At 40.6% G+C, this 23,057-nt stretch overlaps 1 protein-coding gene across 4 annotated transcripts in view; it reads right to left on the bottom strand.

The window, feature by feature from the left end:
* Positions 1-14,872: 14,872 nt before the first annotated feature.
* Positions 14,873-23,057, bottom strand: part of ADAM23 (ADAM metallopeptidase domain 23) — a 73,507-nt gene continuing 65,322 nt past the window's right edge. For 2 of the 4 annotated variants that reach the window (XM_085299366.1, XM_085299369.1), the window contains 2 exons: positions 15,947-16,040; positions 14,873-15,706 (listed from right to left, as the gene is read on the bottom strand). In XM_085299366.1, the coding sequence (XP_085155492.1) occupies positions 15,992-16,040 (49 nt within the window). In that variant the 3' untranslated portion in view covers positions 14,873-15,706; positions 15,947-15,991. The other 2 variants (XM_085299367.1, XM_085299370.1) reach the window with 2 other exon arrangements.

Raw genomic sequence — 23,057 nt, 5'->3', positions numbered from 1 at the left:
TTAAGAAGCCGGAGCGAGCGGCCCCGCTTAGTTTTTACGTCAGGACGCGGGGAGAAGCCCCCACCCCCGCCCAGGCACCGGGCGCTCCCTCCCCCCCGGCGAGAAACGCGGCTGGTGCTCTGCGTCCCCGCCCGGGGAGCCCCCGGGCTGCCCCCTCCGAGGCACCTCCGGGGCGGGGAGGGGTGTTGCTGCTGGCCCCGGGAGGCTGTGCACCGGGGCTGTCAGCAGGAGAGGAACAGCCCCTGCCCTGCAGCTGGCAAAGCTGCAGCCTCCTCTCACCTTCTTTCCTAGTGATGCTGCCCGGGGGGGGTGGGGGGTGGGGGGGCAGGAGTAAAGAGCAAGTCCCCACATTGGAGCCCAGGGTGTCCAGGCCTGCCTCGGACATCTTGCCTGCTGTGCTAGGCTGCCGGGGGGCTCCCCAGAGTGGGAGTCTGCCTGGCCCAGGGAGGAGTGTTTGCTGGCCAGGGCTCAGCCTGCACAGCAGCAAGCTGGTGCAGCTCTCCTGGTGACTGAAGTAGAGTCCTAGAGAAGAACCCAGTAAAGGAATTATTGCAGGAAGGATCTTGCAATGTGTCCACAACAACATACACTACACTTCTTTTCTTCTGATGCTATTTGTAATTAGTAAACCAGGTAAAAGTGTATTTTGCTTAAGTAATGTTACTTTACGACAAAAGTAAAAGGAATCTTTTTGGAGGTGCAGAATATCTGACTAGAGCCAATGTAGATAATTATAATGTAGGACTCAAGGAGATTTGCAGATATTCCATTTATTCCTTAAGAAATGTGGCACTGGAAATGGTAACAGTGACTGCCAAAAGGGACTTTAGGAAGAAATTAAAAACTTAATATCTTGCAGTGAGCTGTTCGCATGAGGGAGCCTGTTGTCCTGCATAGGAAATCTAATGTTTTTTCTGTGCTATCAAATACAGGCTATTCCATGAGACTTCCTTCCCATATTCTAGGACTTAGGTGGTCCTCAGTCAAGCCTCTCTTTCTCTCGTTTTTTGTTTGTTTGTTTTTGGTCAGATGTGTAGGAGCCAATTTTGGCTTCTTACAGTTTATGGAGCCACCTTGGTGAGTGGGAAGACTGAGTAACCAGTATGCTTCTCCCAGCCTCTGTTTGGGGTGGAATGGTGTGGGAGAGAAGGAAAAAGCGTGGTGGTAAGAGAGATGTATGGTGTAAACCTCCTAGGTGGAAAAGACTCCGAGGCTGCTTGTGTGTTTTTGCCGCAACAGAGCAGGACTACAGCAGCATAGCGGCAGCTGTTCCTGCCATTGCGCTATCAGTGATGAAGTGCTCTAAGGATTCTGCCCTGTACTGATAAGCGTAGACGAAAACTGAAACTGAGAAGTTTCTTGTGAATTGATACATTTCTGCCAAGCTGGAACCTTTCTGAGGTCATTGTAAGAAGCAGATTTATTTAACTGAATAAATCTGGGGAGCATTTATCTTGTCTTGGATCAAGAGCAACATTGGTTTCATTCCACTCAGAATCCTTCTGGTAGACCCAAGAGTGCTGAACCAGGGAGTCTGAGAGAATTATAAGAGTTGCTCAAGGGAAATACTGCTGCAGATAACATAGTGCACTCCATAAATACTTCCTGAGCCTGCTATGCTCTAGTCCCTCTGAACCAGAGCACCCGTACTCTGTTTCTGAGGAAGAGGTTTTTGTTAATGGGATTTGTCACCTCAGCTTCCTTGTGGAGAAGAAGTGTAGAAGGGTTGGCAGTCTCATTCAGTTCTGTGTACTCTTTCTCAATAGAGCTTTCTGTGCCCTTTTTAGGCTATGAATAAACTTTCTTTCCTTGCACTCCATGATATATTCCCCTGACAGCCAACGTTCACATCTTCAATGGGTTTACCATATCTTATGACTGGACTTAATTCAGATGGGCTGTAGATCATATTCAGAGTCACTTGCAAAAGGACAATTTTATGAACAAAAGTTTATTCTGGAACTCATAGCTAAGAGTTATTTTAGATCATGAAGCACTATAGTAATGGCATAGTCTTACCAGAAGTATGTCAATTTAAAACATAAGCAGTGTTAAAATGATCTGGTTGTAGGAGCAGAGTTGGAAGAGAAAATCAGGAGAGCATCCCCTGCAGTTTTGAAGACTGTAGAGGCATAAAGAGCTGTGTGCAGAGCTGTTCCCTTCCTGCAGTTTGCTCCTGGCAAACCTGCTGATGTAGTTATCATTAACAGTTACTAGGCTGTGGCTTATGGTTGCTTGAGCGATGTAAGCCCTTACAAATTTAAAAAATTAAGTTCAACGCTGAGACTGAGAGGCAGCAATATAGGATAGTGTTTGCAATGTATTGCTTGTCTTTTACCGCCATAAGCTGCAATATCTTAACCCAACATTAAGCTTTGGTGAAACTATCTGAATGATGAGAGATATATTTAAGCCTCAATCCAAAAAAAAAAGTTTTTAAGAAATATTATTAGCTGAAAATCTGTATTTAATGAGTAGAATTACAAATTTTCACAGCTTTGTGTGAAACCAGACCGAGTCGCAGCAAAGGCAAAACTTATGATTCTCAGAGGGGAAAACCTCAAAAGTCAGTGAGCTGGTGTCTGTTTTGTTTTGCTTGTTTGGGCTTTGTGTGGGTTTTGTTTGTTTGTCTGTTTGTTCATTTTTCTCTGTTTGTTCAGCAAACATGGCAGGATGTAGTTTTTATTCCAAGTCCACAAAGGGAAAGTGGGCATCTAACTCTCACTTATACCTTTGCAAATTTTCTTTCAAGCAAGAGATTAAATTGTGCTTAGAATTGGCTCCCTGTCAAATATACCTAAGAGCTTCTTGGAAATGAAATACTCATGCTTGAGCCAAAGTCTGTTTGTGGGGAGTTTTTTTTATTAATTTTTAAAATGATATTTAGAGCTGTGAGTCAGGACTCAGAGGTACACCTCTGCCTAGTAAAGGACAATGCAAGTCCTTGACTGAATGCAGAACATTTTTTTTTTTTTTTTTTTAATGGATCCTCTTCTTTCAAAACAAACAAAAAAAGGTTAATTTTGGCTAAGAAATCATGTAGGGTTGTGATGAATCAGGTTGTCCTGCAAGCAAAAATAGGAGCAAAATTGAACAAATTCCTCACCAAGTTGTTTGCTCCCCGCCCCTTCTCTAGCCAAGATGGTTAGTGTAACTCTTACTAAATAGTCTGTATCAAAGTAGTGATGTTATCAAAACATGATTGTCATTTTGTTAATGTCAAATGTCTTCTATTTTTTTCTACTTCTGATGTACAAACACAAATGAACTCTTGAGAGCTCGCCCTGTCTGGTAGTTATCTTTGTGCAGTGAGATTGCTTGTGCTTGGGGCATATGAGTATTGCAAAGATACGTTATCTTCCAGCCTGTTTGGCTGAGGAACTGAATGCACCCTGTAATGTCTTATTGAATTCTGCAGGTGTTTGTCCCAGCAGACATTGAATGCAGTAGGGTGTGTCTAAAGAAAATAGAAGTTAAGATGTAATTAATGTTAGGAAGATCATGCAATTATATGTGACTGTCAGATGAGGTCTAATTCTGTCTCCATGGAGCAAATTTCCAAGCAGTCTGTGTTTCTGCCTTGCTGCAGGTCAGCCTGTCACGTATGGCAAAGGCAGGGAGCGGTGCTTTGTATTCCTGGGCTTAGCCTCCGCTTGTGGCCTCCTTGTGTTCTGAGGCTGTCTCTCTGAGCCCACACTGCAGCACATGAGTCCTCTGCTTGGCTTTTCCAGAGGTTCTTGCAAACTGCTTGACCTGGCAGTAAATGCTTTGTGATTGGTGAGGATATATATATATTTTTTTAGAGTATCAGCAAGTATGGAGGGCGTTGCTGTAGCTGAGTTTGGGACGCTACCCTGCTAAAGTTGGAAATTAAATTCCCAGTGTGTGTTTTAATCCCTGAGCCAGGATTTTTACTGGAATGATTTAGAAATTGACTCCTGACTGCTGGTGGATGTACAGCAGCACTTGTCTGGGTTTTGTTGTTTCCTACCCAGATTGTTCTGAGTTGCCTCTTTATTCTTGACTTTACAGTGCTTTCGTTCTTGCTGCTCAGGTGGGCCAGCTGGAGACAGCCATCCTCTTCCAGCCTTCTGGTCACTTTGGCAGATGACGCCCAGCATTTGGTGCCTATGCAACCCCCATGTCATGTGGTCTTTATTTAAACCCGTGCACAGGGCTGGGCTGAGAGACACTGGACACAGCATTGTGGCTTTCCTCTGTGCAAGTGTCAGATGAGCAGCAATGATATAGTGCTCTTATCCTCCCTTTTGGCAGGTGACGTGGGCTGGCATCTCCCACCGCTCTAGCCTTAAACTATTCTCTTAATGTTGTGGAACCATAGAATCAGTAAGATTGGAAGGGACCCCTGGAGATCATCTAGTCCAACCTCCCTGCTCAAGCAGGGTCACCTAGAGCACATTAGACAGGGTTGCATCCAGGCGGGCCTTGAATATCTCCAGAGAAGGAGACTCCACAACCTCTCTGGGCAACCTGCTCCAGTGCTCCGTCACTCTCACAGTGAAGAAATTCCCCCTCRCGYTCAGGGGGAWCTTCCTGTGCTTCARTTTCTGCCCATTGCCTCTTGTYCTGTCACAYGGGACAACTGAAAAGAGTTTGTCCCYGTCCCCCWGACACCCTCCCTTCAGGTACTTGTACACATTGACAAGATCCCCCCTCAGTCTTCTCTGTCCCAGGCTGAAGAGGCCCAGCTCCCGCAGCCGTTCCTCAGAGGGCAGATGCTCCAGCCCTCTGATCATCTTGGTAGCCCGACACTGGACTCTCTCCAGTAGCTCCATGTCTCTCTCGTACTGGGGAGCCCAGAACTGGACGCAGTGCTCAAGATGAGGCCTCCCCAGGGCTGAGTAGAGAGGCAGGATCACCTCCCTCGACCTGCTGGCACCACTCTTCCTTGTGCAGCCCAGGAGACCATTGACCTTCCTTGCCACAAGGGCACATTGCTGGCTGATAGTCAACTTGTCATCCACCAGCACTCTTAGGTCCTACCCTGCAGAGCTGCTTTCCAGCAGGTCAGCCCCCAGACTCTTAAGCAACTTCCTTGTTTCTCTTGGGACAAAAGCCGTGGATCAAATTTGCAGCTACAATGTGTCTGATGACCCCCATGCTGCTCTGAACAATCCTTTAGATCTGTTCTTTGTTGAAATGTCTGGCAGGAAAGTCAACGGACAGTAGCTTATGATGTGGATGCTTATGCGGTTCTTATTAGTAGGGAGATCTTAGTTGCTTAAATATAGAAAGCTTCAGTGCTGTGCACTATTAGTGATGACCGGAAACATCTTCATGGAGCTGGCAGACATAAAACACTACTGTCAGGAGCCTTGGGTGCTTTGGGGCCAGGAGCTGGGGTCTTTTGGGACACCCTGGGATGCATCTGGTGCTTGGGCTACAGACTGGAGCCACTAATGTCTTATGCAAGCTACATAGTGTTCTGCTTCTGCTGTTTTCCTTGTCAGGGCACAGTTCAGGGCTCTTGGATTTCTTTGAGTCTGAGAAGCATTGCTGAGAACAGTCCTCTGGAGGTCTCTAGTCCAAGCTCCTCCTTGAAGCAGTTCTATTACCAAAGCTAGATAAAGTCAACTGTGGCTTCTTCTATGCAGGTGTTGAAAGCCTCTAAGGATGAAATTTCAACAGTTTTGCTGGGTATCTGTTTCAGTGCAACACAATCCTCCTGGTGGCATTTTTTCCCCTTCTATCTAGCCTGAGTCTCCAAAGCCACAATCTGTGGCCATTGCCCCCTGTATGGCTTTACTGAAAATAGTTTAACTATTATCTTTACAGTTATTTGAAGGGCAGTTATAGATGCTTGTTAGATCACCTCTTAGCCTCCTCTTTACCAGACCCAGCAAGCCAAGCTACCTCAACCTCTCTTCCTGCGCTGTAGGTTTCTGCCCATCTTGCTTACCATCTGTTGTTTGGCCCCAGGTGAGCCTGTAATAATCCCGAAGGGCTTTAGGATCTAGCCTAACAGAGCTTGTTTAGTGCCTTTATCATGTCGCCTCCTTTGGCCCAACCTTAGCCAGGTACAAGTTGCAATGTTTTGATGTTTCTTTCCTGACATATTCTATATCTAGCTAGCCTTCTTGCTTTAACTTTAGAAGGCACCATTTTCATTGGTGTTAAATCCCATCTTTAAAACTGTCTGGAATGTAAAGCCTAATGTCTTATTCAGTTCCTAGATGACTTGAATGCAGAGATTTTTTGTGATGCCTTCGGGTTTAGAACGCATCTTTTGACCTGTGGTCAAGTGTTTGTGGTATTTCTCTGGAATACCATTGGATTTGACTAACTGGTACTAACTGGTATTTGCTTGAGTACTCTGGGGAAATGTGTACACTGATCTTCATGTGAGCTGGTGCTGTTTCATACAAGGAAACCGGGACAAAGACCATTAACTTTTTGCGAAGATTTGTATTTCCTAACCTTTGCTGCATAAATCTGGTGTTAGGTCACTGTTCATGTAGCGTGTGAGCACTGCAGTCTGTTTTGCTTGTTTCTCCATTTGTTGTTGGGGTCATATTCCCATATCCAACCAGCGTTCTCGGGGGGAGGGGGCAGTTTTGTTTTGTTTCACTTTGGAACAGAAGTACAGGTGGTAACACTGAGAGGTTTAACTCTTGTTGCTAAACCTTCTTATTGTGTTCTGGCAATGTGACAGGCCTCCTGTTACTGGGCCTTTTGAATTATTGGTAAGGTGGCCTATATATAAGTCAGTCTAATGTGCGTTCCTTTACCTCCATAGGTTTCTGCTTCCACTAGATGGTGTAAGGAACTGCTAAGCAACTGCAGTTCCTCAGTAAAAGACCTCTGTCTGTGATAGAGTTTTCTTCTCACGTTGTCTACTAGCTCTCACATGCAAGCAGCTCTGCCACCATGGGTATATTTGGTGCATTTTTCAAAGAGAAAATTAGGCTCCATTATTCTAATTTAAATTGGTTAAAGTTGAAGTCATTTTTAAACTTAAATTTGTGAAAACAGTAATGTTCCTTGTAACAAAAGTATGTACTTATGCATATCTAGATGACTTTTAGTTCCTGAATGAAAGAACATCCTTGCCCTTTGGGTGCTGCACTGATATCTCCATGATAAAAAATAAAAAATAAAATTATTAGTTCTTCCTGTTTCCTTCCTCCTCCTCTTTCCCTACCCAATATTCATAGGCAATTAAAGAAAGTCGTCCTTTCCTTCAGGCACTCCAGGCTGAATTGGAAGTCACACAGGGTATGTCATGGGTATAAGAGCAGTTTTGTGAAATGTGCTTTCATAACAGCTGACATCAACATCTAAGTAGAAAGCTAAGCCTATTATGGGATTGTTTTCTCCTAGTGTGTTATAGCCAAATCTTTTTGGGGAAAAAAAATGCATTCACAATGTGTTCTTAAGGAACTGCTGTTGTCCTGTGCACCTGGCAGCATGGGGCACTCCCTGGTCAGCAGAGGGGTGGATGCAGGCAGCCCAGCAGCTACAGGGCGCTGAGCTGGTCTGTGCAGGCTTAGTTCAATTCTGAAAGTCTGACCAGTTTGGGGGAACTGGTTTGTGCGGAGAAGGGGCGAGGGGAGTAGGACAAATTATTTAGGACCAAGAAAAGTATCATAGGATGCTCTGGAGAAGAATGAGGATATTCTGCCTAAAGTGAGAGGGATGGACTTGTGGGATCGTGAGCTTTCCTTAGCTATGCATTTATTTATTCCCAAGTAGTCCAGCAAGGAATCTGTTTTGTTGTGTGTTCTGTTGTCAGTCCTGGCCTAGTTCCTTTGCACATGTAAAGCGGTTGCATCTCCCTAAAGCAATGAGACATGCCTTATACACTAACGCTACTGCTATTGTTGGAGCAAGAGGATTGTTTCCACACATCTAACTAGAAATACCGATATGTTGTCATGCATAACTAATGGCAGGGAAATTCACGTTATTGAATGTGGTGTTTTTTGTACATTTGTTTTCTACCTCTCCTCTAATCAGAGTAGTATAAGATCTGTTATTTAGTGTACTTAAACTGGACAAAAGAGATGAATATTCAGTAAGAAACAGTGTGAGTTAGCAGGCTCTACTCAGGTAGAGCTTTATTTGAATCCCTATTTTTCTTTCACAGTTATACTTTTTGAAATCTCCTCTCCAAGAGATGCTACTAAGGTGATACTAGACTGGATCCTGTCTAGTAAGATTATCTTTAAACCAGATTTTGGGTATCTGAAGTGACTTCAGCTTAACAGTCCTCTCTTTTCTGTTTTGTTCTTAATTAGGTGTGCCTAAGGGGTAGCATATCTCATGAAGAATTAGACCTTGTTGGGTGTGTGTGTGTGTGTGTGTGTGTGTGTATAGTGTTGTAACTGCATTAGTCAACCAGCCCTGCCTGAAATCGGGGCTCTCTGAGCCTTGTGCTAACCATTGCTACTTAGTGAAACAGTTCCTCTCCTGGAGACCTGTTTTAAGTAGAAATACTCGGCCAAAAGAGAGGAAGGAAAATGAGCAAAACTAAATGGGCCCTGAATCTTTTGCCTACCTGTCCAGCACTCTGCTCCAACAGCATGCAGTCAGGCTCCTGCTATGTTAGGGAATTGTTTTTCTTCCCTGTGAATGAAGCAGTTGTGAGTCTTGAGCTCAGGGCCTCCTCCTTAAACAAAGGAGAACTTAGTATCTTTAATTTCCTGAAGCTTTTCAGAGGATGCCGGAGCATACTATAATAGTTCGAGTTTCTTGGAACTGCTTTCTCATTACGCAGAAATCCTAGTCAAGCATGTATTGTCTGTAAAAATGCTATGTTTATTTTTAACAATATCTGTAAGAGTAACTTCATAATGGAGCAGGACTTGCAATAGAACACAGAATTCAGATGTGCCTGAAAGGAAATAGTAGAGAAATGAATGATTTCAAAACAACCAGGCTTGCATTTGATTTCATTGTTGTGCCACCCTCATTTAGACTTGGATATGTTGATAAGGGAATAGGTTTGGGGAGGAAATGGAAGGTAAAAGTACGCCAAATGCCTACATAAACGTATGAATGGAGTACTGAGGCTTAGCCTGTTGTCCTTGTGTTGTAAAGGTAACTTAAGTTTTCTCTGCAAAAGTGCTGACTGAGACTGCGTGACTGTGCTATGAACATTGCTCCAGTCAAGCTAGTGGTGTGTTTTGGAGCAAACTGGATTGCCACAAACAGTGTTTCACATGCAATTTCCTTGCTAGCAACATAGATTTATCTCTGTTTACATAAGCTGAAGAACTGAGTGGAAGCGTACTTTGTGCAACTGCGCTAAAGATGATGTTCAGGCCTTGCTAAAACTGAAGTCCTTTAGGAAGTTAGAGCTTTAAGCATCCCTAGTGCTGCTGCCACACAGCTCAGCACACTGACAGACAGRTAACAGGGTGGGTGTCGTGCCAGCACGGTCCTGGGTTTTTCCCTTTGCTGGGCAGGTGCCGCTCAGCACAGCTCCTGTCACCTTTCCTGCCAGGGCCCTTGGGACATTGGCTAAGGTGAGTCAAAGCTGTGGAATCGCAGTAAAATTGGCTACTGCTGCGAGTGCAGTTTTGTCACCACTTGATTAAGGGCTCTTCTAATCTAGCAAGGCTGTAGCCCTGACTGAGGAGTTGGCCTGGAGGGCTGGGGGAGCGTCAGTCACACAGCAAGTGCTGCTGGTCTCCTGCCTGTGCCCTCTGCAGTAGCCCGGAGCAAGGGAGGTCTCTTGGATGAGAGACCTTTACGCTTTGTAAAACAGGGGTGCTGAGTTACTTGGTTATCCACAGCTCTGTGAGGAGTCCTGGTGCCCAACACTAGCAGCTGATCTGTGCGTCTTTCTGCAATACTAAATATTCCTTTCTGGGAATAGAAAACTTTCATGTACTAATTAAGACTGTTTCACTGTCTTGTGACTCCACAGCATCCTAGGTAATAGGCATATTGGAGTCTCTGCTAAAGAATGGATACATGGTCAGTAGATAAGTTAAAACCTCAACCTTGACAAGCCAAAGACCAAATCTATGAAAAACTGTCCTGAATTAGTAAGATTCTATTCTAAGGCAATCTTATACTTCAAACTTACACCTCAGATTTGTGTGAAGGCAAACACTTGAGGATGAGACTCTCCTTTTTGTGTAAACATGACTGCACAAAATGCTTTCAAAGGAATCAACTGGGAAACGTGGTTGTCAGTTGCTGGTCTGCCATTGGCTTTTCACATTCAGTATGAAAACAAGTCTAGCACAGCTGCCATAAAGTCACCGTATTTCCAGTTTCTCTTGCTTTCTCTTAAATTTAAAGCTAGGCAGAGAGTACTAGGTTCCAGACAGGTAGGCACTTTTTGTTCCTGGGAGGGAATTGGTAGTCATCTTTGCCAGTGATAGGAAACTATTCAAAGGCGCTTTTCCCTTCACCTGAGTTCCGTTATGTAACTGCATGCTCTCCAGAGTAGACTGCAGGGAAGCAACCTGAGCTTGTGTGTGGGGACTCTGCCTTGCGGCAGAAGAGGAGGAACTGGTGTAACGGAAGCACAGTGTGCTGTAGGAAACCAAAATTGCCAGTCTGTAACACAAGTGTGGTGAGCTATGCGCTTGTGCCTTGGTCCCCAGTTAAAAGCAGGGCTTTAATAAGCTGCACCTCTGAGCTCCACTGTGTATCTGCAGGTTTTGAAGCAGAAGTTATGTTTCAGTACCAAGAGTAAATGTGAAGTTCATAGAATTTGGTTTGATGGTGGAGGCAACCTGTCAACATACAACATATAAACGCTTCTCTTGAAGTGATGGGATATTTTTATGATGGCCAAGAAGCGTTTGTGGACTGGGACCTTTGCGCTGGTGTCCGCCTTTCTGCGGTTAAGCGCCGTGTAACCGTGCGTGCCTTCAGAAGGACCAGGTCCGGGCCTGCGCTTCGGGGAGAGCCTGGCCTCTAGGGGACCAACTGGGAGACGGAGGCTTTGGTTGAGTCGGTGCTAAGGAGCAGCAGCTTCCCTCGGGCTGTACAGTGGATGCAGGGCGGCACCGCGCGCGCGGAAGGGCCCGGGCTGCCGCTCGTTGCTTTGATGCTACTAGATGGGCAGGGGAAGGGTTGTACCAGCTCTGCGCTAAAGCACCGCCTGCGCTAAAGGCCAGACTTAGGGCGAAAAGCGCCCTTGAAAGCAAATTCTAATTAGGACTAATGGACTGGGACTAATGTAGCTGTTTCTGCATATCAGTGTATTCTAAACTGCTTATTTCTGAGCAGCTGCATACCCCTAAGATAGTGTATGTGTAAGTGTCTACTCGGGGCTGACTTGGAGCCCTCGTACTTATCTAGGGCCCATGTACCCTCTTCCACTATACGCTTTCACCAAATAACTTGCTAAACAAACCTACAAAAACGTGAAGATGTGCTACTGCGCTTGCCAAGTTCTGAACAATAACATCTCTGAGCTGTGTGTGCAGCTTTAAATAGTTTGGTTTTGTGACCTTCTGGTTTCAATAGCTATGGTTTTAGTATTGCTACTACTAAAATTTTTAGTTACTGGATTTCATTTTTCTTCTTCAAGCTTCCTGAGCACACTTAAATAGTTTCTATTGTATTTCTGACCTATGATTCACATTAATTTTTCTGCCCTTTTGGGTGGGGATCTATAATGAATGGATTTGGAACGAAAGAGGGTTTTTCTGGTTTGTACAAGTTGACTTGCTGTTGTGTGGCTTTTGTTCTTAATAGCAAGCGCCCAGATGATCACTCTTCAATACTTCTTGCAGTAATAATGAGAGGTTTCAAAAATTTTTTTAATTATATTTCTTGTAAAATCAAAAGCAGATAGGAATAGCTGCAGTGTGTGGATATAATAGTAGTATATAGATTCCTATTTTAGGAATGACTATCTATCTATTGTAATAAAATTGTAATTAAAACCAGAATGTTGCACGTTAACACTGAGTTTATGGTAAATCCTTCCTTAGTCAAATGAGAGGGAATAAAAGTGGAGGTGCTTGAAGTGACAGTGTATCTAGAAGTGTTCTTAGGTCTGCCCTGATGCCCTAGCTAGGGAGTAGGTAGATGCAGCGCAGGAACATTGTAATTTTTTTCTTCTCTAATAGTAAACTAAGGAAAAACTGGAAACTTTTAAGTGTTCAGAGCTATTGTATCTTTCCATTAATGACAGTTTTCCCTTCACTCTCCATCTCTAAATGAGATGTGCATACATACATAATATTGAGAGATATTAAGACAAAAATATTTTCCCCCTTTCTTTGGAGCTGTTGAAAGCATAAAACTTGAGTAGTTACTTGGTAACTGTGGTGTGTATTTAGTTTCACAGACTGACTTCACTGGAGCCAGTCTGGCAAAAAATGAAAAGTGAAACCAAATTTCATTCAGTAAGCCACTAAAATGATCGTATTATTTACTGAGCCCTCAAAATGTGTTATTTTTAAACAACATAATCTAGACTCTTCTTGTAACTCAGGTTTTTGAAATGCAGAAAGCTTAACTGAACAGTGCATACGGTTCTCATTCAACTCTCTGAAGCCAGAGATTAAAAGGCGGCACAGGAAACCTCCTTCCTTGTTTGTGTGTTTCACCATGTGTTTTGAAGCATTAGCTCTAGGCAAATTGGAAAGCTTGTATACAAAGTTCTCTCACAAATGGAACTTGAGAGATCTTCAGTAAAAGAAAGCTTCAGTCAAGTTCAACTACTCCTACAACTTGGATACTTTGAACACAGAAATTAAGTAAAATGAACAGAAGAAGGAAAAATGATTGAAAATTAAACTACTCCATTCCATGTTCATGAAGTTTTTAATACTCATTTTTCTAAGATGTAGAACAAGGACTGTTAAATTTTCCATTCATTAGCAGGCAACAAGATACGAATGAGTATTAACTTCAAACAAAAACTGATTTACAACATCAAGTTGTGCACTTTAAAAAAATTACAAATCATTTTAAAAAAGAAAGAATAACAGTGGAAGCAGTAATGATTATAAAACATGACTGATTAGGCTTAAAACATAATTTCAGTATTCTATGGCATTTCTTCAGACAGTTGTCTTAAATTTGTTTGTGCAATACCCATCTTTGCATAGTAAAGAAAAATTTGTTTAACTCCAGTCTTAAGCAATTGGTTTCTTTTTAACATGCACCTATATATCTTTTGCTAGTTTGCCTACTAGATTTCTCTTTTAGAAGGATCAGGTCAATTCAGTGGGATCATGCAGCAAACTTATGAGCTCTACAGTTACCATGTGGTTTCATGTCTAGATGAACCAATAAATAAGGCAAATGTACAGTGGGTGAAATGGAGACATTGCTGACCATGTATTCTGTTGATGACAGTTTGATGAACAAATTAACATAAATGCATATGTACTCTCCAAAGCATATCAAAGGCATGATAGAAAGTAAATATCTAAAACACTTTATTGTCTAATAGAAAGCACTTAATCTGTACCCACTCTGAGCTGTGTTGTCACTTGCATTCTGTACATACAGAGCAGAAAGCGAACGTGTTCTTACGCATGCACACAACAGCTGATGAGTGGAGCATAAATTCAATCAAGAAATCACAATTCCTATGAAATTGCTGGTGTAAATAAAAAGTTACTCCAGCACTTAACATATGTACATAGTAGTTGGGGACCACTGTGGTCTGATTTAAAACATCACATCGCACATTTACAATGCTTTTTGTGAAATGTTTCTCAAAGGTTTATTACACAGGTAGTTCATGTATATTCGGCTGGTTGGGTTTTTTGGTAAATACTAGTGTTTCTGTTGTGGCCACATTTGCTTTGAGAGCAGAACTTCAACGAAGTTGGGGATTATGTTTCCAAGCCAAGTAGTTTTACAGAAAGTCTGTAAAGTCTTTCTTTTTTTGTAAAACAAGTCTGTTTTACAGAACAACGATGTTCTTGCAAGTATTTTTGGTTCCCTGTGGAAGTATTTGTTGTTACTAAATTAATTCCCCCTAAAGTCAGGCAGGAATTTTTCAGAATATGATTTATAATATGTATCACTGTTGACTACCTGTGTGCAGCACCTTTAACTCATGTCGTGTTAATGTGATTATGTTAAAGCTGTTTAAAAACACTTCATAACTGTCAGCCAAAACAATATATTGCGGTTTTGTGAGACTGTCAGATTCAACATTATCATAATATGAAATATAATTAAAGCCCAAAAGATCTTGTAAGTCCCAGGGAAATCTGCAGCATTTTTCCTAATGCTCTATTTGAGCCTTAAAGCTAACTCAAGCAACTGATTTCCACTGAAAAAAAGATGGAATAAATCTTGTAACTGGACTTCCATTGCTACTGTTCTCCAACTTATAAATTAAAAATAGAGAAGACGCTTTAATCCTGATTATCAGTTGCAGCAGTTGAATTTTCAGGTAATTTCACTTACATAAACTGACCTACATGAGTAAAGTCAGTACATGATTGGCTGGACCTTACGGCTTTATACTTTAAGGGAGGCCTAAACCAGCTGTCTTCATAACCTTCTCAAGTCAGACACGCCTGGGCTGGTTACTAGAAGTGCAGTACAGCCGCCCAGCACCTCACTACAAAAATCCGTGTTCAAACACAAGGTACAGCTAAGTAATTACAACACACAAACCCTCTAAAATTATATGGAGTTTTTGCACGTTTAGTGACAGTGACTATCAGTAGCAAGGGTCAAAATACTACTTTAGTGTTAGACTTTGAAAGGTGATATGCATCAAAGAGATGCAGGGAGTGGTTTAGGGATGTCAGTCATCTCTGCAAGTCAGTTTGGTTCAGTGGGGGAAGGGAAGAGAAGAATAGCTCATTCTAAGTTTTTTTTTTTTTTTTTTTTTTTCCTAACCAGGAGAAATACAGAACCAATGAATGAGTGCAGTTACACTGCATGCATCCCTGTTTTGTTTACTTAAAAAAAAAAAAAAAGGTTGGCACTTCTGTGATTAATTTGAGAGGGTGTCACTTTCTTACAATATATACAGAAAATCTGCATGACAGCCAAAAAAGTAATCCAGGAGGCTTATAGTCAATACATAGATTTGCATTTATACATTTTAATTGTTTTTTGGTTTCAAGCATACAAACTTTAGATCACATCTGTTTGGTGTCAGATCTCCCTGCATCTGCATGCTTATTGTCTGCCTTTTTTGAGTAAGCACAGAATACCCACTGTACAACATGCTAGAGAAAATGGGGAGCAAAAAAGAAGAAACCCAACATCAAAAATAGATTTACATAAAGAATAGAACTTTTCTTCTAAGGAAATTCTTTTCTCTATATATAATCTGTGAAAATGATATGTCAAAATCTTATTTCCATATTTACACCTTTTCCTTCGTGGAAGAACTATACATCCATCACTCCATAGCTTCCATACCCAACAGACTCTTAGCCCAGGAGATGAAACGAGGTGGACAATAAGCTCACAGAACAGGGAGCTCTGAAGTCCAGGGAGAGAACGTGCTGCAGGGCTGGAAAATTTATTGGAGCCTATCGGGTTCCCAGTGGTTTGTACTTATCAGGCTGCAGATTCTGCTTGGGGTCAGCTTGCTAGCTTGGTTGTTTGTATGTGAGCCATGCAGGTTACCCTTTCGAAAATTAGCTCCTCATGCCACTGGAGTTTTGATAAGAAAAAGGAAGTCATGCGAACTCAAGGAAAGTTAGAGTACCAGCAGGTTTGGAAAAAAATCTTCTGCTATTTCTTTATTTCAAACAGTTCTCTTATTGCACTTGGTCTGTTTCTCCTCCTTGGTTGGAGAAAAAAAAAAGAACAAAACTGATTTTTGAAACTGTTTTCTTATAACACTTGTCTGTTAACATTAACAACAGAAAGGTGAATGGAAGAAGTATTTCATACTTATCTCCAAAAAGGACAGTTTTCTATCACCCCAATTCCCAACACCCCAGCATTGTGCCTATTGTTACTGTTTTTTTATGTTCTTCCTTACTGATTTATTTCCTGCACAACTACAGCAAAGACATCATACCCAAAATCCAGTAGTGCAAGGAGAAGCTTTTTGAATCAAGTTTCTTCAGATAGGACCTTGCTGATTTGGATCGAACCTTCGTTTTTTGACATTTCTTCCAGATTGCATCAAAAGGAGATGAAAAGAGAAAAATGCAAAACATCAGTTAGGTATAATAGGAACAAAATGCAGTACTAAGGTCATAGTAAAGTAAAAGGCTCACACTGAGACAGTTCAACAAGGTAACTTTTCTAAGCTGTAACAATTTAAAGAATCTGTTTGCATGCTTTCTGTATCAATTATGAATTTCCTTAGGCAGTTCAAGATCATGCTGGCATGCAGAATTCAAGTACTTCTGTAGCACTTCAAGTGTTGCTCTAAATTTGTAGAAATTTTCTGACCGTAGTAGCATGTGCGCCCACTAGGCCACGAAAGCATGCGCACACCAAAACTGAATGAGTCAAAATGCCCAGCAGTGCATACAGAAAAGCACGTGTGAGTGCTTATAGCAGGTGCCCATCTTCGGCTTCACCAGAACTTAGTCTGTGTCCTCCACTAAGAGGAAAAATTGAGTGCCTCAGTGAGCTCTTACCACACCATGGACCAGATGCTGTGAATCTCAGTAATGCACAAAATACAGCAAAGACATTGCACTCGAAGGAGACTGGACAGCTTTGCAAGTTGGGTGATTAGAATTTAATATTAATAGTGGATAGCAAGCTGGTATATTGATATCCAGTCTCCTGCGATACTGATATCCCAAACAGCAAGACACTACAAAGCGACAACAAAAGTTAGGTGCCACCTCCCCAGTATCTGGCTTTATGTGGGGCATCAAGCGAGGGGCTCATGCATTTAATTGTAACATTGGGCATATGCACCACTACTGCCACCAAACTAACATGCAAAAATACAGAACAGGAATTCATAAATTCCCCAAAACTATACACCAACCCCAGCATTTTCTATAGCCCTGCTAACTACTACTGCTGCTACAATGCTTATATGTATATCATGTGCAAGGTCTGCTGGGGGTTTAAGTGACTAATGATATACCCAAAAGGCAACTACCCTCCATCCCTTGGCTACAAGGGCTTTCATTTTGGTATAAAAAAAATAAAAACCACGCTTAGGAATTGGTGATTTCTAAAATACTACTATATTAATTGTTTAATCACCTCCTTTCTAGCAGTGCTGTACTAACACTTCTTTTGAATTAGGCTGACGTTACTTCAGTATCTCAATCCATCTCTATACTACAGGTAATTTTGAGATGAGCGAAATATTTTTTCCCCGAACTTTTATCAGGAATTTGAATACAGTAACTTAATTAAATGTGAATTAAACTCTGCTTTGAGGCTGTCTATCCTGCCACTTACTTAAAAGGACAAAATCTGCCCTTTCTAAAATGCTGCCTGGTACGCTTCAGTTCATACGCCACTGATGAGCAACCAATCAGTCCTCTTAAAGCAAATCATCAATGCATGCAAAAAATCCAGATGATGTAATGCAACCAGTCCTTCTACTCCAGATAAACCATCATATTCCAGAGGAAAAATCATGAGAAATGATACTGAATAAAATTCTATTACCAGAACTTTTAAAAATTAAATTGAAAGAGGGTTGTAAGCCCTATAAAAGCTATGGAGGAAAAATATATGGGAATGTTAGCGACACAGCTCCTCTAACCAAACTGTTTTGACTTTTTCTAATCACATCTTTTCTAATCTGATCTCCATCAGCACAGTAGTCCAGCAAAGAACATTCAGTTCCACTGCAGCTCCAAGAGCACCCAGGCTTTGGGACAACACAGTTGGTATCTCCTGGGCCCTTGGCAAGCATTCTAATAACTGTCCAAACCATCGTCTGATTTTCTAGTTTCATCCAGCAGAAATACACATTTCCAGAAAAAATAGTACTAATCGAACTATTACCTTTCTTCAGTTAGGATGTTCTGCTAACACGGTTGTGTGAGAAAGAAGCATCTGACGAACTAAAAGGACATTTAAGGTATGAGCCTGAAGCAGCCTCTGAAACACCGAACAGCAGGTAGCATCAACAAGGCAAAGCAGTACATGTGTGTAACTTAACTAAGAATCCACCTCCTCTTTTCTGCGGTCTCAGCACTTAACTGAGGTAGGTGGTCAGGCAGTGCCCTGCAGAAACCAAAATTCCACCCTGATTTCTTGACATGCTTTAACAATTATTTTTTTTTTTTATGGCCAAGTGATGACAGTAGTCTTGTTGCTTTGAAGCTATGTATCAGCATTCAGGCAGTCTTCTGAACAGCTAACCTTTAAGCACGCTTCCGTAAAATCTTCTTGACCCTGGCTCAGGTGTGTCCCCAGCGCCCGTGTTTATAGCAGGGCCGTACGCAGGCCTGATCAGCTGTAACTGGCGCTGAAGGGCAGAGGTGGGACAGCCGGGCTGGAGATCCCCGCTGCGGCGCTGCCCTGGGAAGCAGCCTGCTTCGTGTTGAAACACGCTCCTCCAGCACACAGACACAGCAGCCCGCTTTGCGCTAGTGCCTGCTGAAGGCTGTTTCACAAACTGTTCCAGCACAGCCTAAGCTATGTGGTAAGTTAATATCTCCCTTAGCAATCAATAGAATTTCAATGTTCAATTTACATTTTTGTAATAGTGGTATTTTATCTTTTTAAAGATGGTCACTAGTAGCTAAAAAAAAATACACTTAAATGCACACAGGATACCATTTCTAGTTGTTACTGATCTTGTAATATCCTCAGAACAGACTAACTATAAGCTTTTAGCTCATCACTAATTTCATTTATGCTTTTTTCTTAAGTATTTAAGTTTTGAAGTAGGGCTTCCTTGCCTGTGGTTGTCACTTCTGAATCATTTTCCTACTCCTGTTTAACCTCTCAGAAAACTTCTTGGATTTTTTTTCAATTATATATCACAGCTAGTTTCCTTTAAAACTCTACCTCTATCAGAAAAAGCAAATATGCTATCTTTAAACACTGCAATAAAACAAACAAGATGTGGGGGGACCTAAATGATACTTGATGCTGCTTCCTAGCTCTTTGTTTTACGTAGAATTTATAGAACATTAACTTTTTGCATTTAACATTTTAAGGCATATTGAAATAACAATGTTGAGCCTCTCAGTCTGTAATTCAACAAGAAAACAACAACAAAAAGTCTTGGGACAAAAACAGATTTACAGATAGTCCTGAATCAGAAGAAAGCATACTACACTGTAATGGTGTAGCATGGGACTGTCTGTAACGTGATCTTCCTTTATGGATAAAAAAAAAAAAAATCAAAAAAGGAAATTTCATTTTTTTAAAAGGCATGATATATACAAGAAACACCATTATTTGTTCTGCTCCCTCCAACTAATTAAGAATGCAATTTGTGCAATATGTTTTTGCTTGTGAGTCTCTGCTTTCTTGTGTGTTGTCATAAAAAAATAAAGTTTTACAGAAGTATTTAAAGACTTGTTCAAAATCGGTATTTTAATCTCTTCAAATAGCTAATGTTTCTATATGCATTCCTAAAGCAAAGTTCAAAGGCTGAAGAAGGGATTAAATTAATGACCTTTTATTGTAAACTGATGTAGATTAACAAAGCAAAGAGCTAAAATTAGCAGTTTAAAATATCCTGACCTGCCATTTATTGTATTAGTTTGAAGAGGAAAAAAAATAACTACTACTCAAGTTTGACTCTTGTGGAGGTAATGATTGCACCTGAATCGCAGTACATGTTTTAAGGAAACACTGGTAAGGGACAGAAGCATACTTCTGACAAAACTCCCCATTAGCATTTCAGTACCTTATTTTGCAGAGACTTTTTCTGGGATTTTTTTGGGCATCTGCGCAGACCAGCTAAAAACATGGGATCTGTAAGGACTGGGTAAGTTGTTGGTCCATCTGTTAATTCTCAGTTAAAAAAACAACAACAACAACAACAACAAAACTTTGGCTAAGAACCAACAGAATTGCACCTACAGTCTGCTACTCTTTATCCTTCTTTATCAGCCACTTTCACCTTCTGATGACTGTAAGGAAGGAAAGTCTTTCATATATGCATTTTACATCACATCATTTTACATCAGCATTGCCTCTCAGCAGTATTGCTTATTTATCGAAATTTGCCTTAATAGTGTTGCACTTTTAAGTCAGCAACAGAAACATTTAATTGACTGACTTTTGTAAAGCTACTGCAGCAGTATATATGTGCTACAGAAACAACTGAATATAGGCCCCTGAGACCAAGACTGCAGCCAACGCAGAGGACCCAGGTAAGAACTGCTCATAATAAAATGCTTTTCTTGTATCAGTCCTGTCTCGAATGCTGTATATTAAGTCCTGTGCAGTCTTTCTGCATTGAATGAATTTCAGCTCTCATGAATGCAGTATTTCTATATATTACCGGCACAGCTAAAGTCAGTCCTGACACATGGACAATTTCCTCACAGCAAACTAAACACCAACAGCTTTAAAAGGACTAAGCTAGGCTCAGCTGAAGTAAAGTCTGCTTCCTAACAAGGTTTCTGCTCGCAGCCTGTAATTCTAAACCACCAGAAGCATTTAACCAGGCTCTATGTCCCCTAAAACTTTGTCAGTAAGTCTTTTCTTTCCTCCTATTCTATCCACATATTAACTTGATTATAAAACTTAATCTAGGATTCATTCTTGAAACTGGAAGTTTTTACTTCATTTTCCTAAACTTTCATCAAACCTTTTCGAGTTCCCCCTGCCGCCCTCGACCCCCCTCACCTCAGTTCATGAACAAAGTTTGCTTAGTCGCAGCTTACGTTTGATTTGGACTTGACACCACAGTACCGTATGTACATATGAACATCTGATAACCTGTGAAACAAAAAATCACATCTCCCAGTTTGTAAAGCATTAGCTACCTTCTTCTCATATTTGTAGAGACTAAACATACCACTTGCTTAAAAAGGAAAAGTTAAAATCCTCTTTATCATCATCTGTCCCTCCAGATATATCTGAAGCAAAGTGTTGGGAGGGTCTAGCAGCCCTCTTCTGTACAAGTCTTTTGTCAATTCCCCTCTGTCCCCAAGAAGAAACATGCACTTCAAGCTGTGAGCTAGGCCAGGCCAGTGTATTTGAGGTTCTGCTACAGAATAAACATTTTTTTTTATCTTGCTCTTTGGAGAATACCAGCTTCAAGAGACTCTTCCAATATGCATCTTGTATCGGGATAACAAACTTCTTCATTTGGGCAAAGGAATAACACTAGGATGCAAAGCAGAACAGTTGTGACAGTAGTTTGCGATGGGAGCACGAAGAAGAAATTAATAATTAAATATTGTATTATTAAAACAGGGAAGGATTCTTGTAAAGATCTGTGTTTTTGCAAATTCTCAAGTACAAGTGTGCCCAAGCTGCACCTGGGTACACCACTCAGACCAACATTTACAGAAGTGTTAGCAGGTACTGCAGCATAGCTCTAAAAAAGCTTCAGTCTAGGCCAAAGGTTCCTATGGCACAAGAGAGCTTATAAAGATTCAGAGCAAGAAGCTGCCTAAAATTTAAGTTTTTTAAAAAATTAATGACTTCTACTGTATTTTAAACAAATTACCTTTTATATTACAAATGTATTAGTTAGGGGCAAGTGCTGATCTCTGTGCCTGGAAAGTGTATGTAAGTAAGTAAAAGACATATCTCTTTAATACCAGTCCAGAAGTATAATCTGTCATTTCTTTTTTCCACTGAAATATAGCTTGTTTAATTCCCATAGAAACTTGTAATATCAATGTTTTTAATATTAATCACTTTAAAAATGCATGCATATAGAACTCTAATCTGTTGTTCTCAAAAAATCAAGAATTTTTATAGGAATGCTAATACAAGGCTTGCAGAAAATTTGGCTGTATTATTTTTACAGCTAGCTGCAATGAAGTATAAATAAAATCAGTTCTGCAACTAAAGTATTTTTATGTTGCTTATTTAGGTGAACAGGCAACTTTCTCCTATCATCTTCATCTACTAGGATATGGCAGAAAGGGTCTAAATGCACCTGTATTAATTAATACTGTAGAATGTGTCTAGTATGTCCTGAGAGTTTGTAAAAAGTATAAGACCCAGTGTGGGCTTTTACACTTAAATTTTTTAATCCATCAAGAGAAAAGAATCCCTATTATTTTGTTTTTTGGTATCCCATGCAGATTCAAATCTGTAACTGCATACTCTAAAATATACACTTCATTTGAATTTGTCTCTGAACATATATTTGAAGCAACACAACAAATCAAAAACACATAAATACTAAAGAACCATTATCTCACTGTTTATAAATCTGGAAGATATTAATCTCAACCATTTTAAGAGGAACAACGGAAAAGATGCATGACTGTATTAAGCTATCTTGCTAAGAGCTGCCTGTAGTAATATACAAATATTGAAGGCTGACTTAGTTATAAATTTATTTATGCAATAAATGAAGAGAAGCTGTAAAAAAAAAAAAGATAAAACAGCTTAAGGTAAGGTAAGTGTATCTACAGATACTAAAAGGCCAATAAAGATCATATACCAGTGATTTAAAAAAAATGGTAAGACTGACATGTAGAGAGAGGAGGACTTTTGCAGAAGCAAAGGCAATCTGTTTTCTGGTTTTGGCTGGGCTAAAAGACACTTAGAAATAATTTGTTTCTAAATGCATACATAATTAATGCTGCTGGACACTACCAAAATGTAACCGTCAAAAAACAAGTAAAAAACCAAAACATTTTCAGGTGACCTTTCATAGTGAATGAGAAGATAAATATGACCTGACCACGGACTTCTGTTTTGATGACCTTCTTAAACAAATTGAGAATAATTTTGTTACTTCTTAACTTAGACATGGAAAATGAATATATAGGTTTGTAATCCTTTAAATTGTTATTGAAAAATGTTTATTTTGGAACTATAAATTATTGTTGTACTATGGCTTAATCTTGATTCATAGTATTTCTCAGAGTATTCAAGTTGCTATTGCTTTTCAATGACTTGTTTTATGCTTAGCACTCTTACAAATTTTAAGTTAAAAATATTGGTTTCAAATTTGGATCCTTTTTATCAAATATGGAACATGTATCTAAGTAGACTTGACACAAAAATAAGATAGAATTTAATACCTCTTTTACAAGACTCTTAGCTTT

This window comes from Rhea americana, unplaced genomic scaffold (assembly GCF_003343005.1).
Source record: "Rhea americana isolate MKP2758 unplaced genomic scaffold, rheAme1 scaffold_15, whole genome shotgun sequence".
Lineage (NCBI taxonomy): Eukaryota > Metazoa > Chordata > Aves > Rheiformes > Rheidae > Rhea > Rhea americana.
The sequence above is the reverse complement of the archived record's forward strand: the minus strand, read 5'-3'. Positions and strand labels throughout refer to the sequence as shown.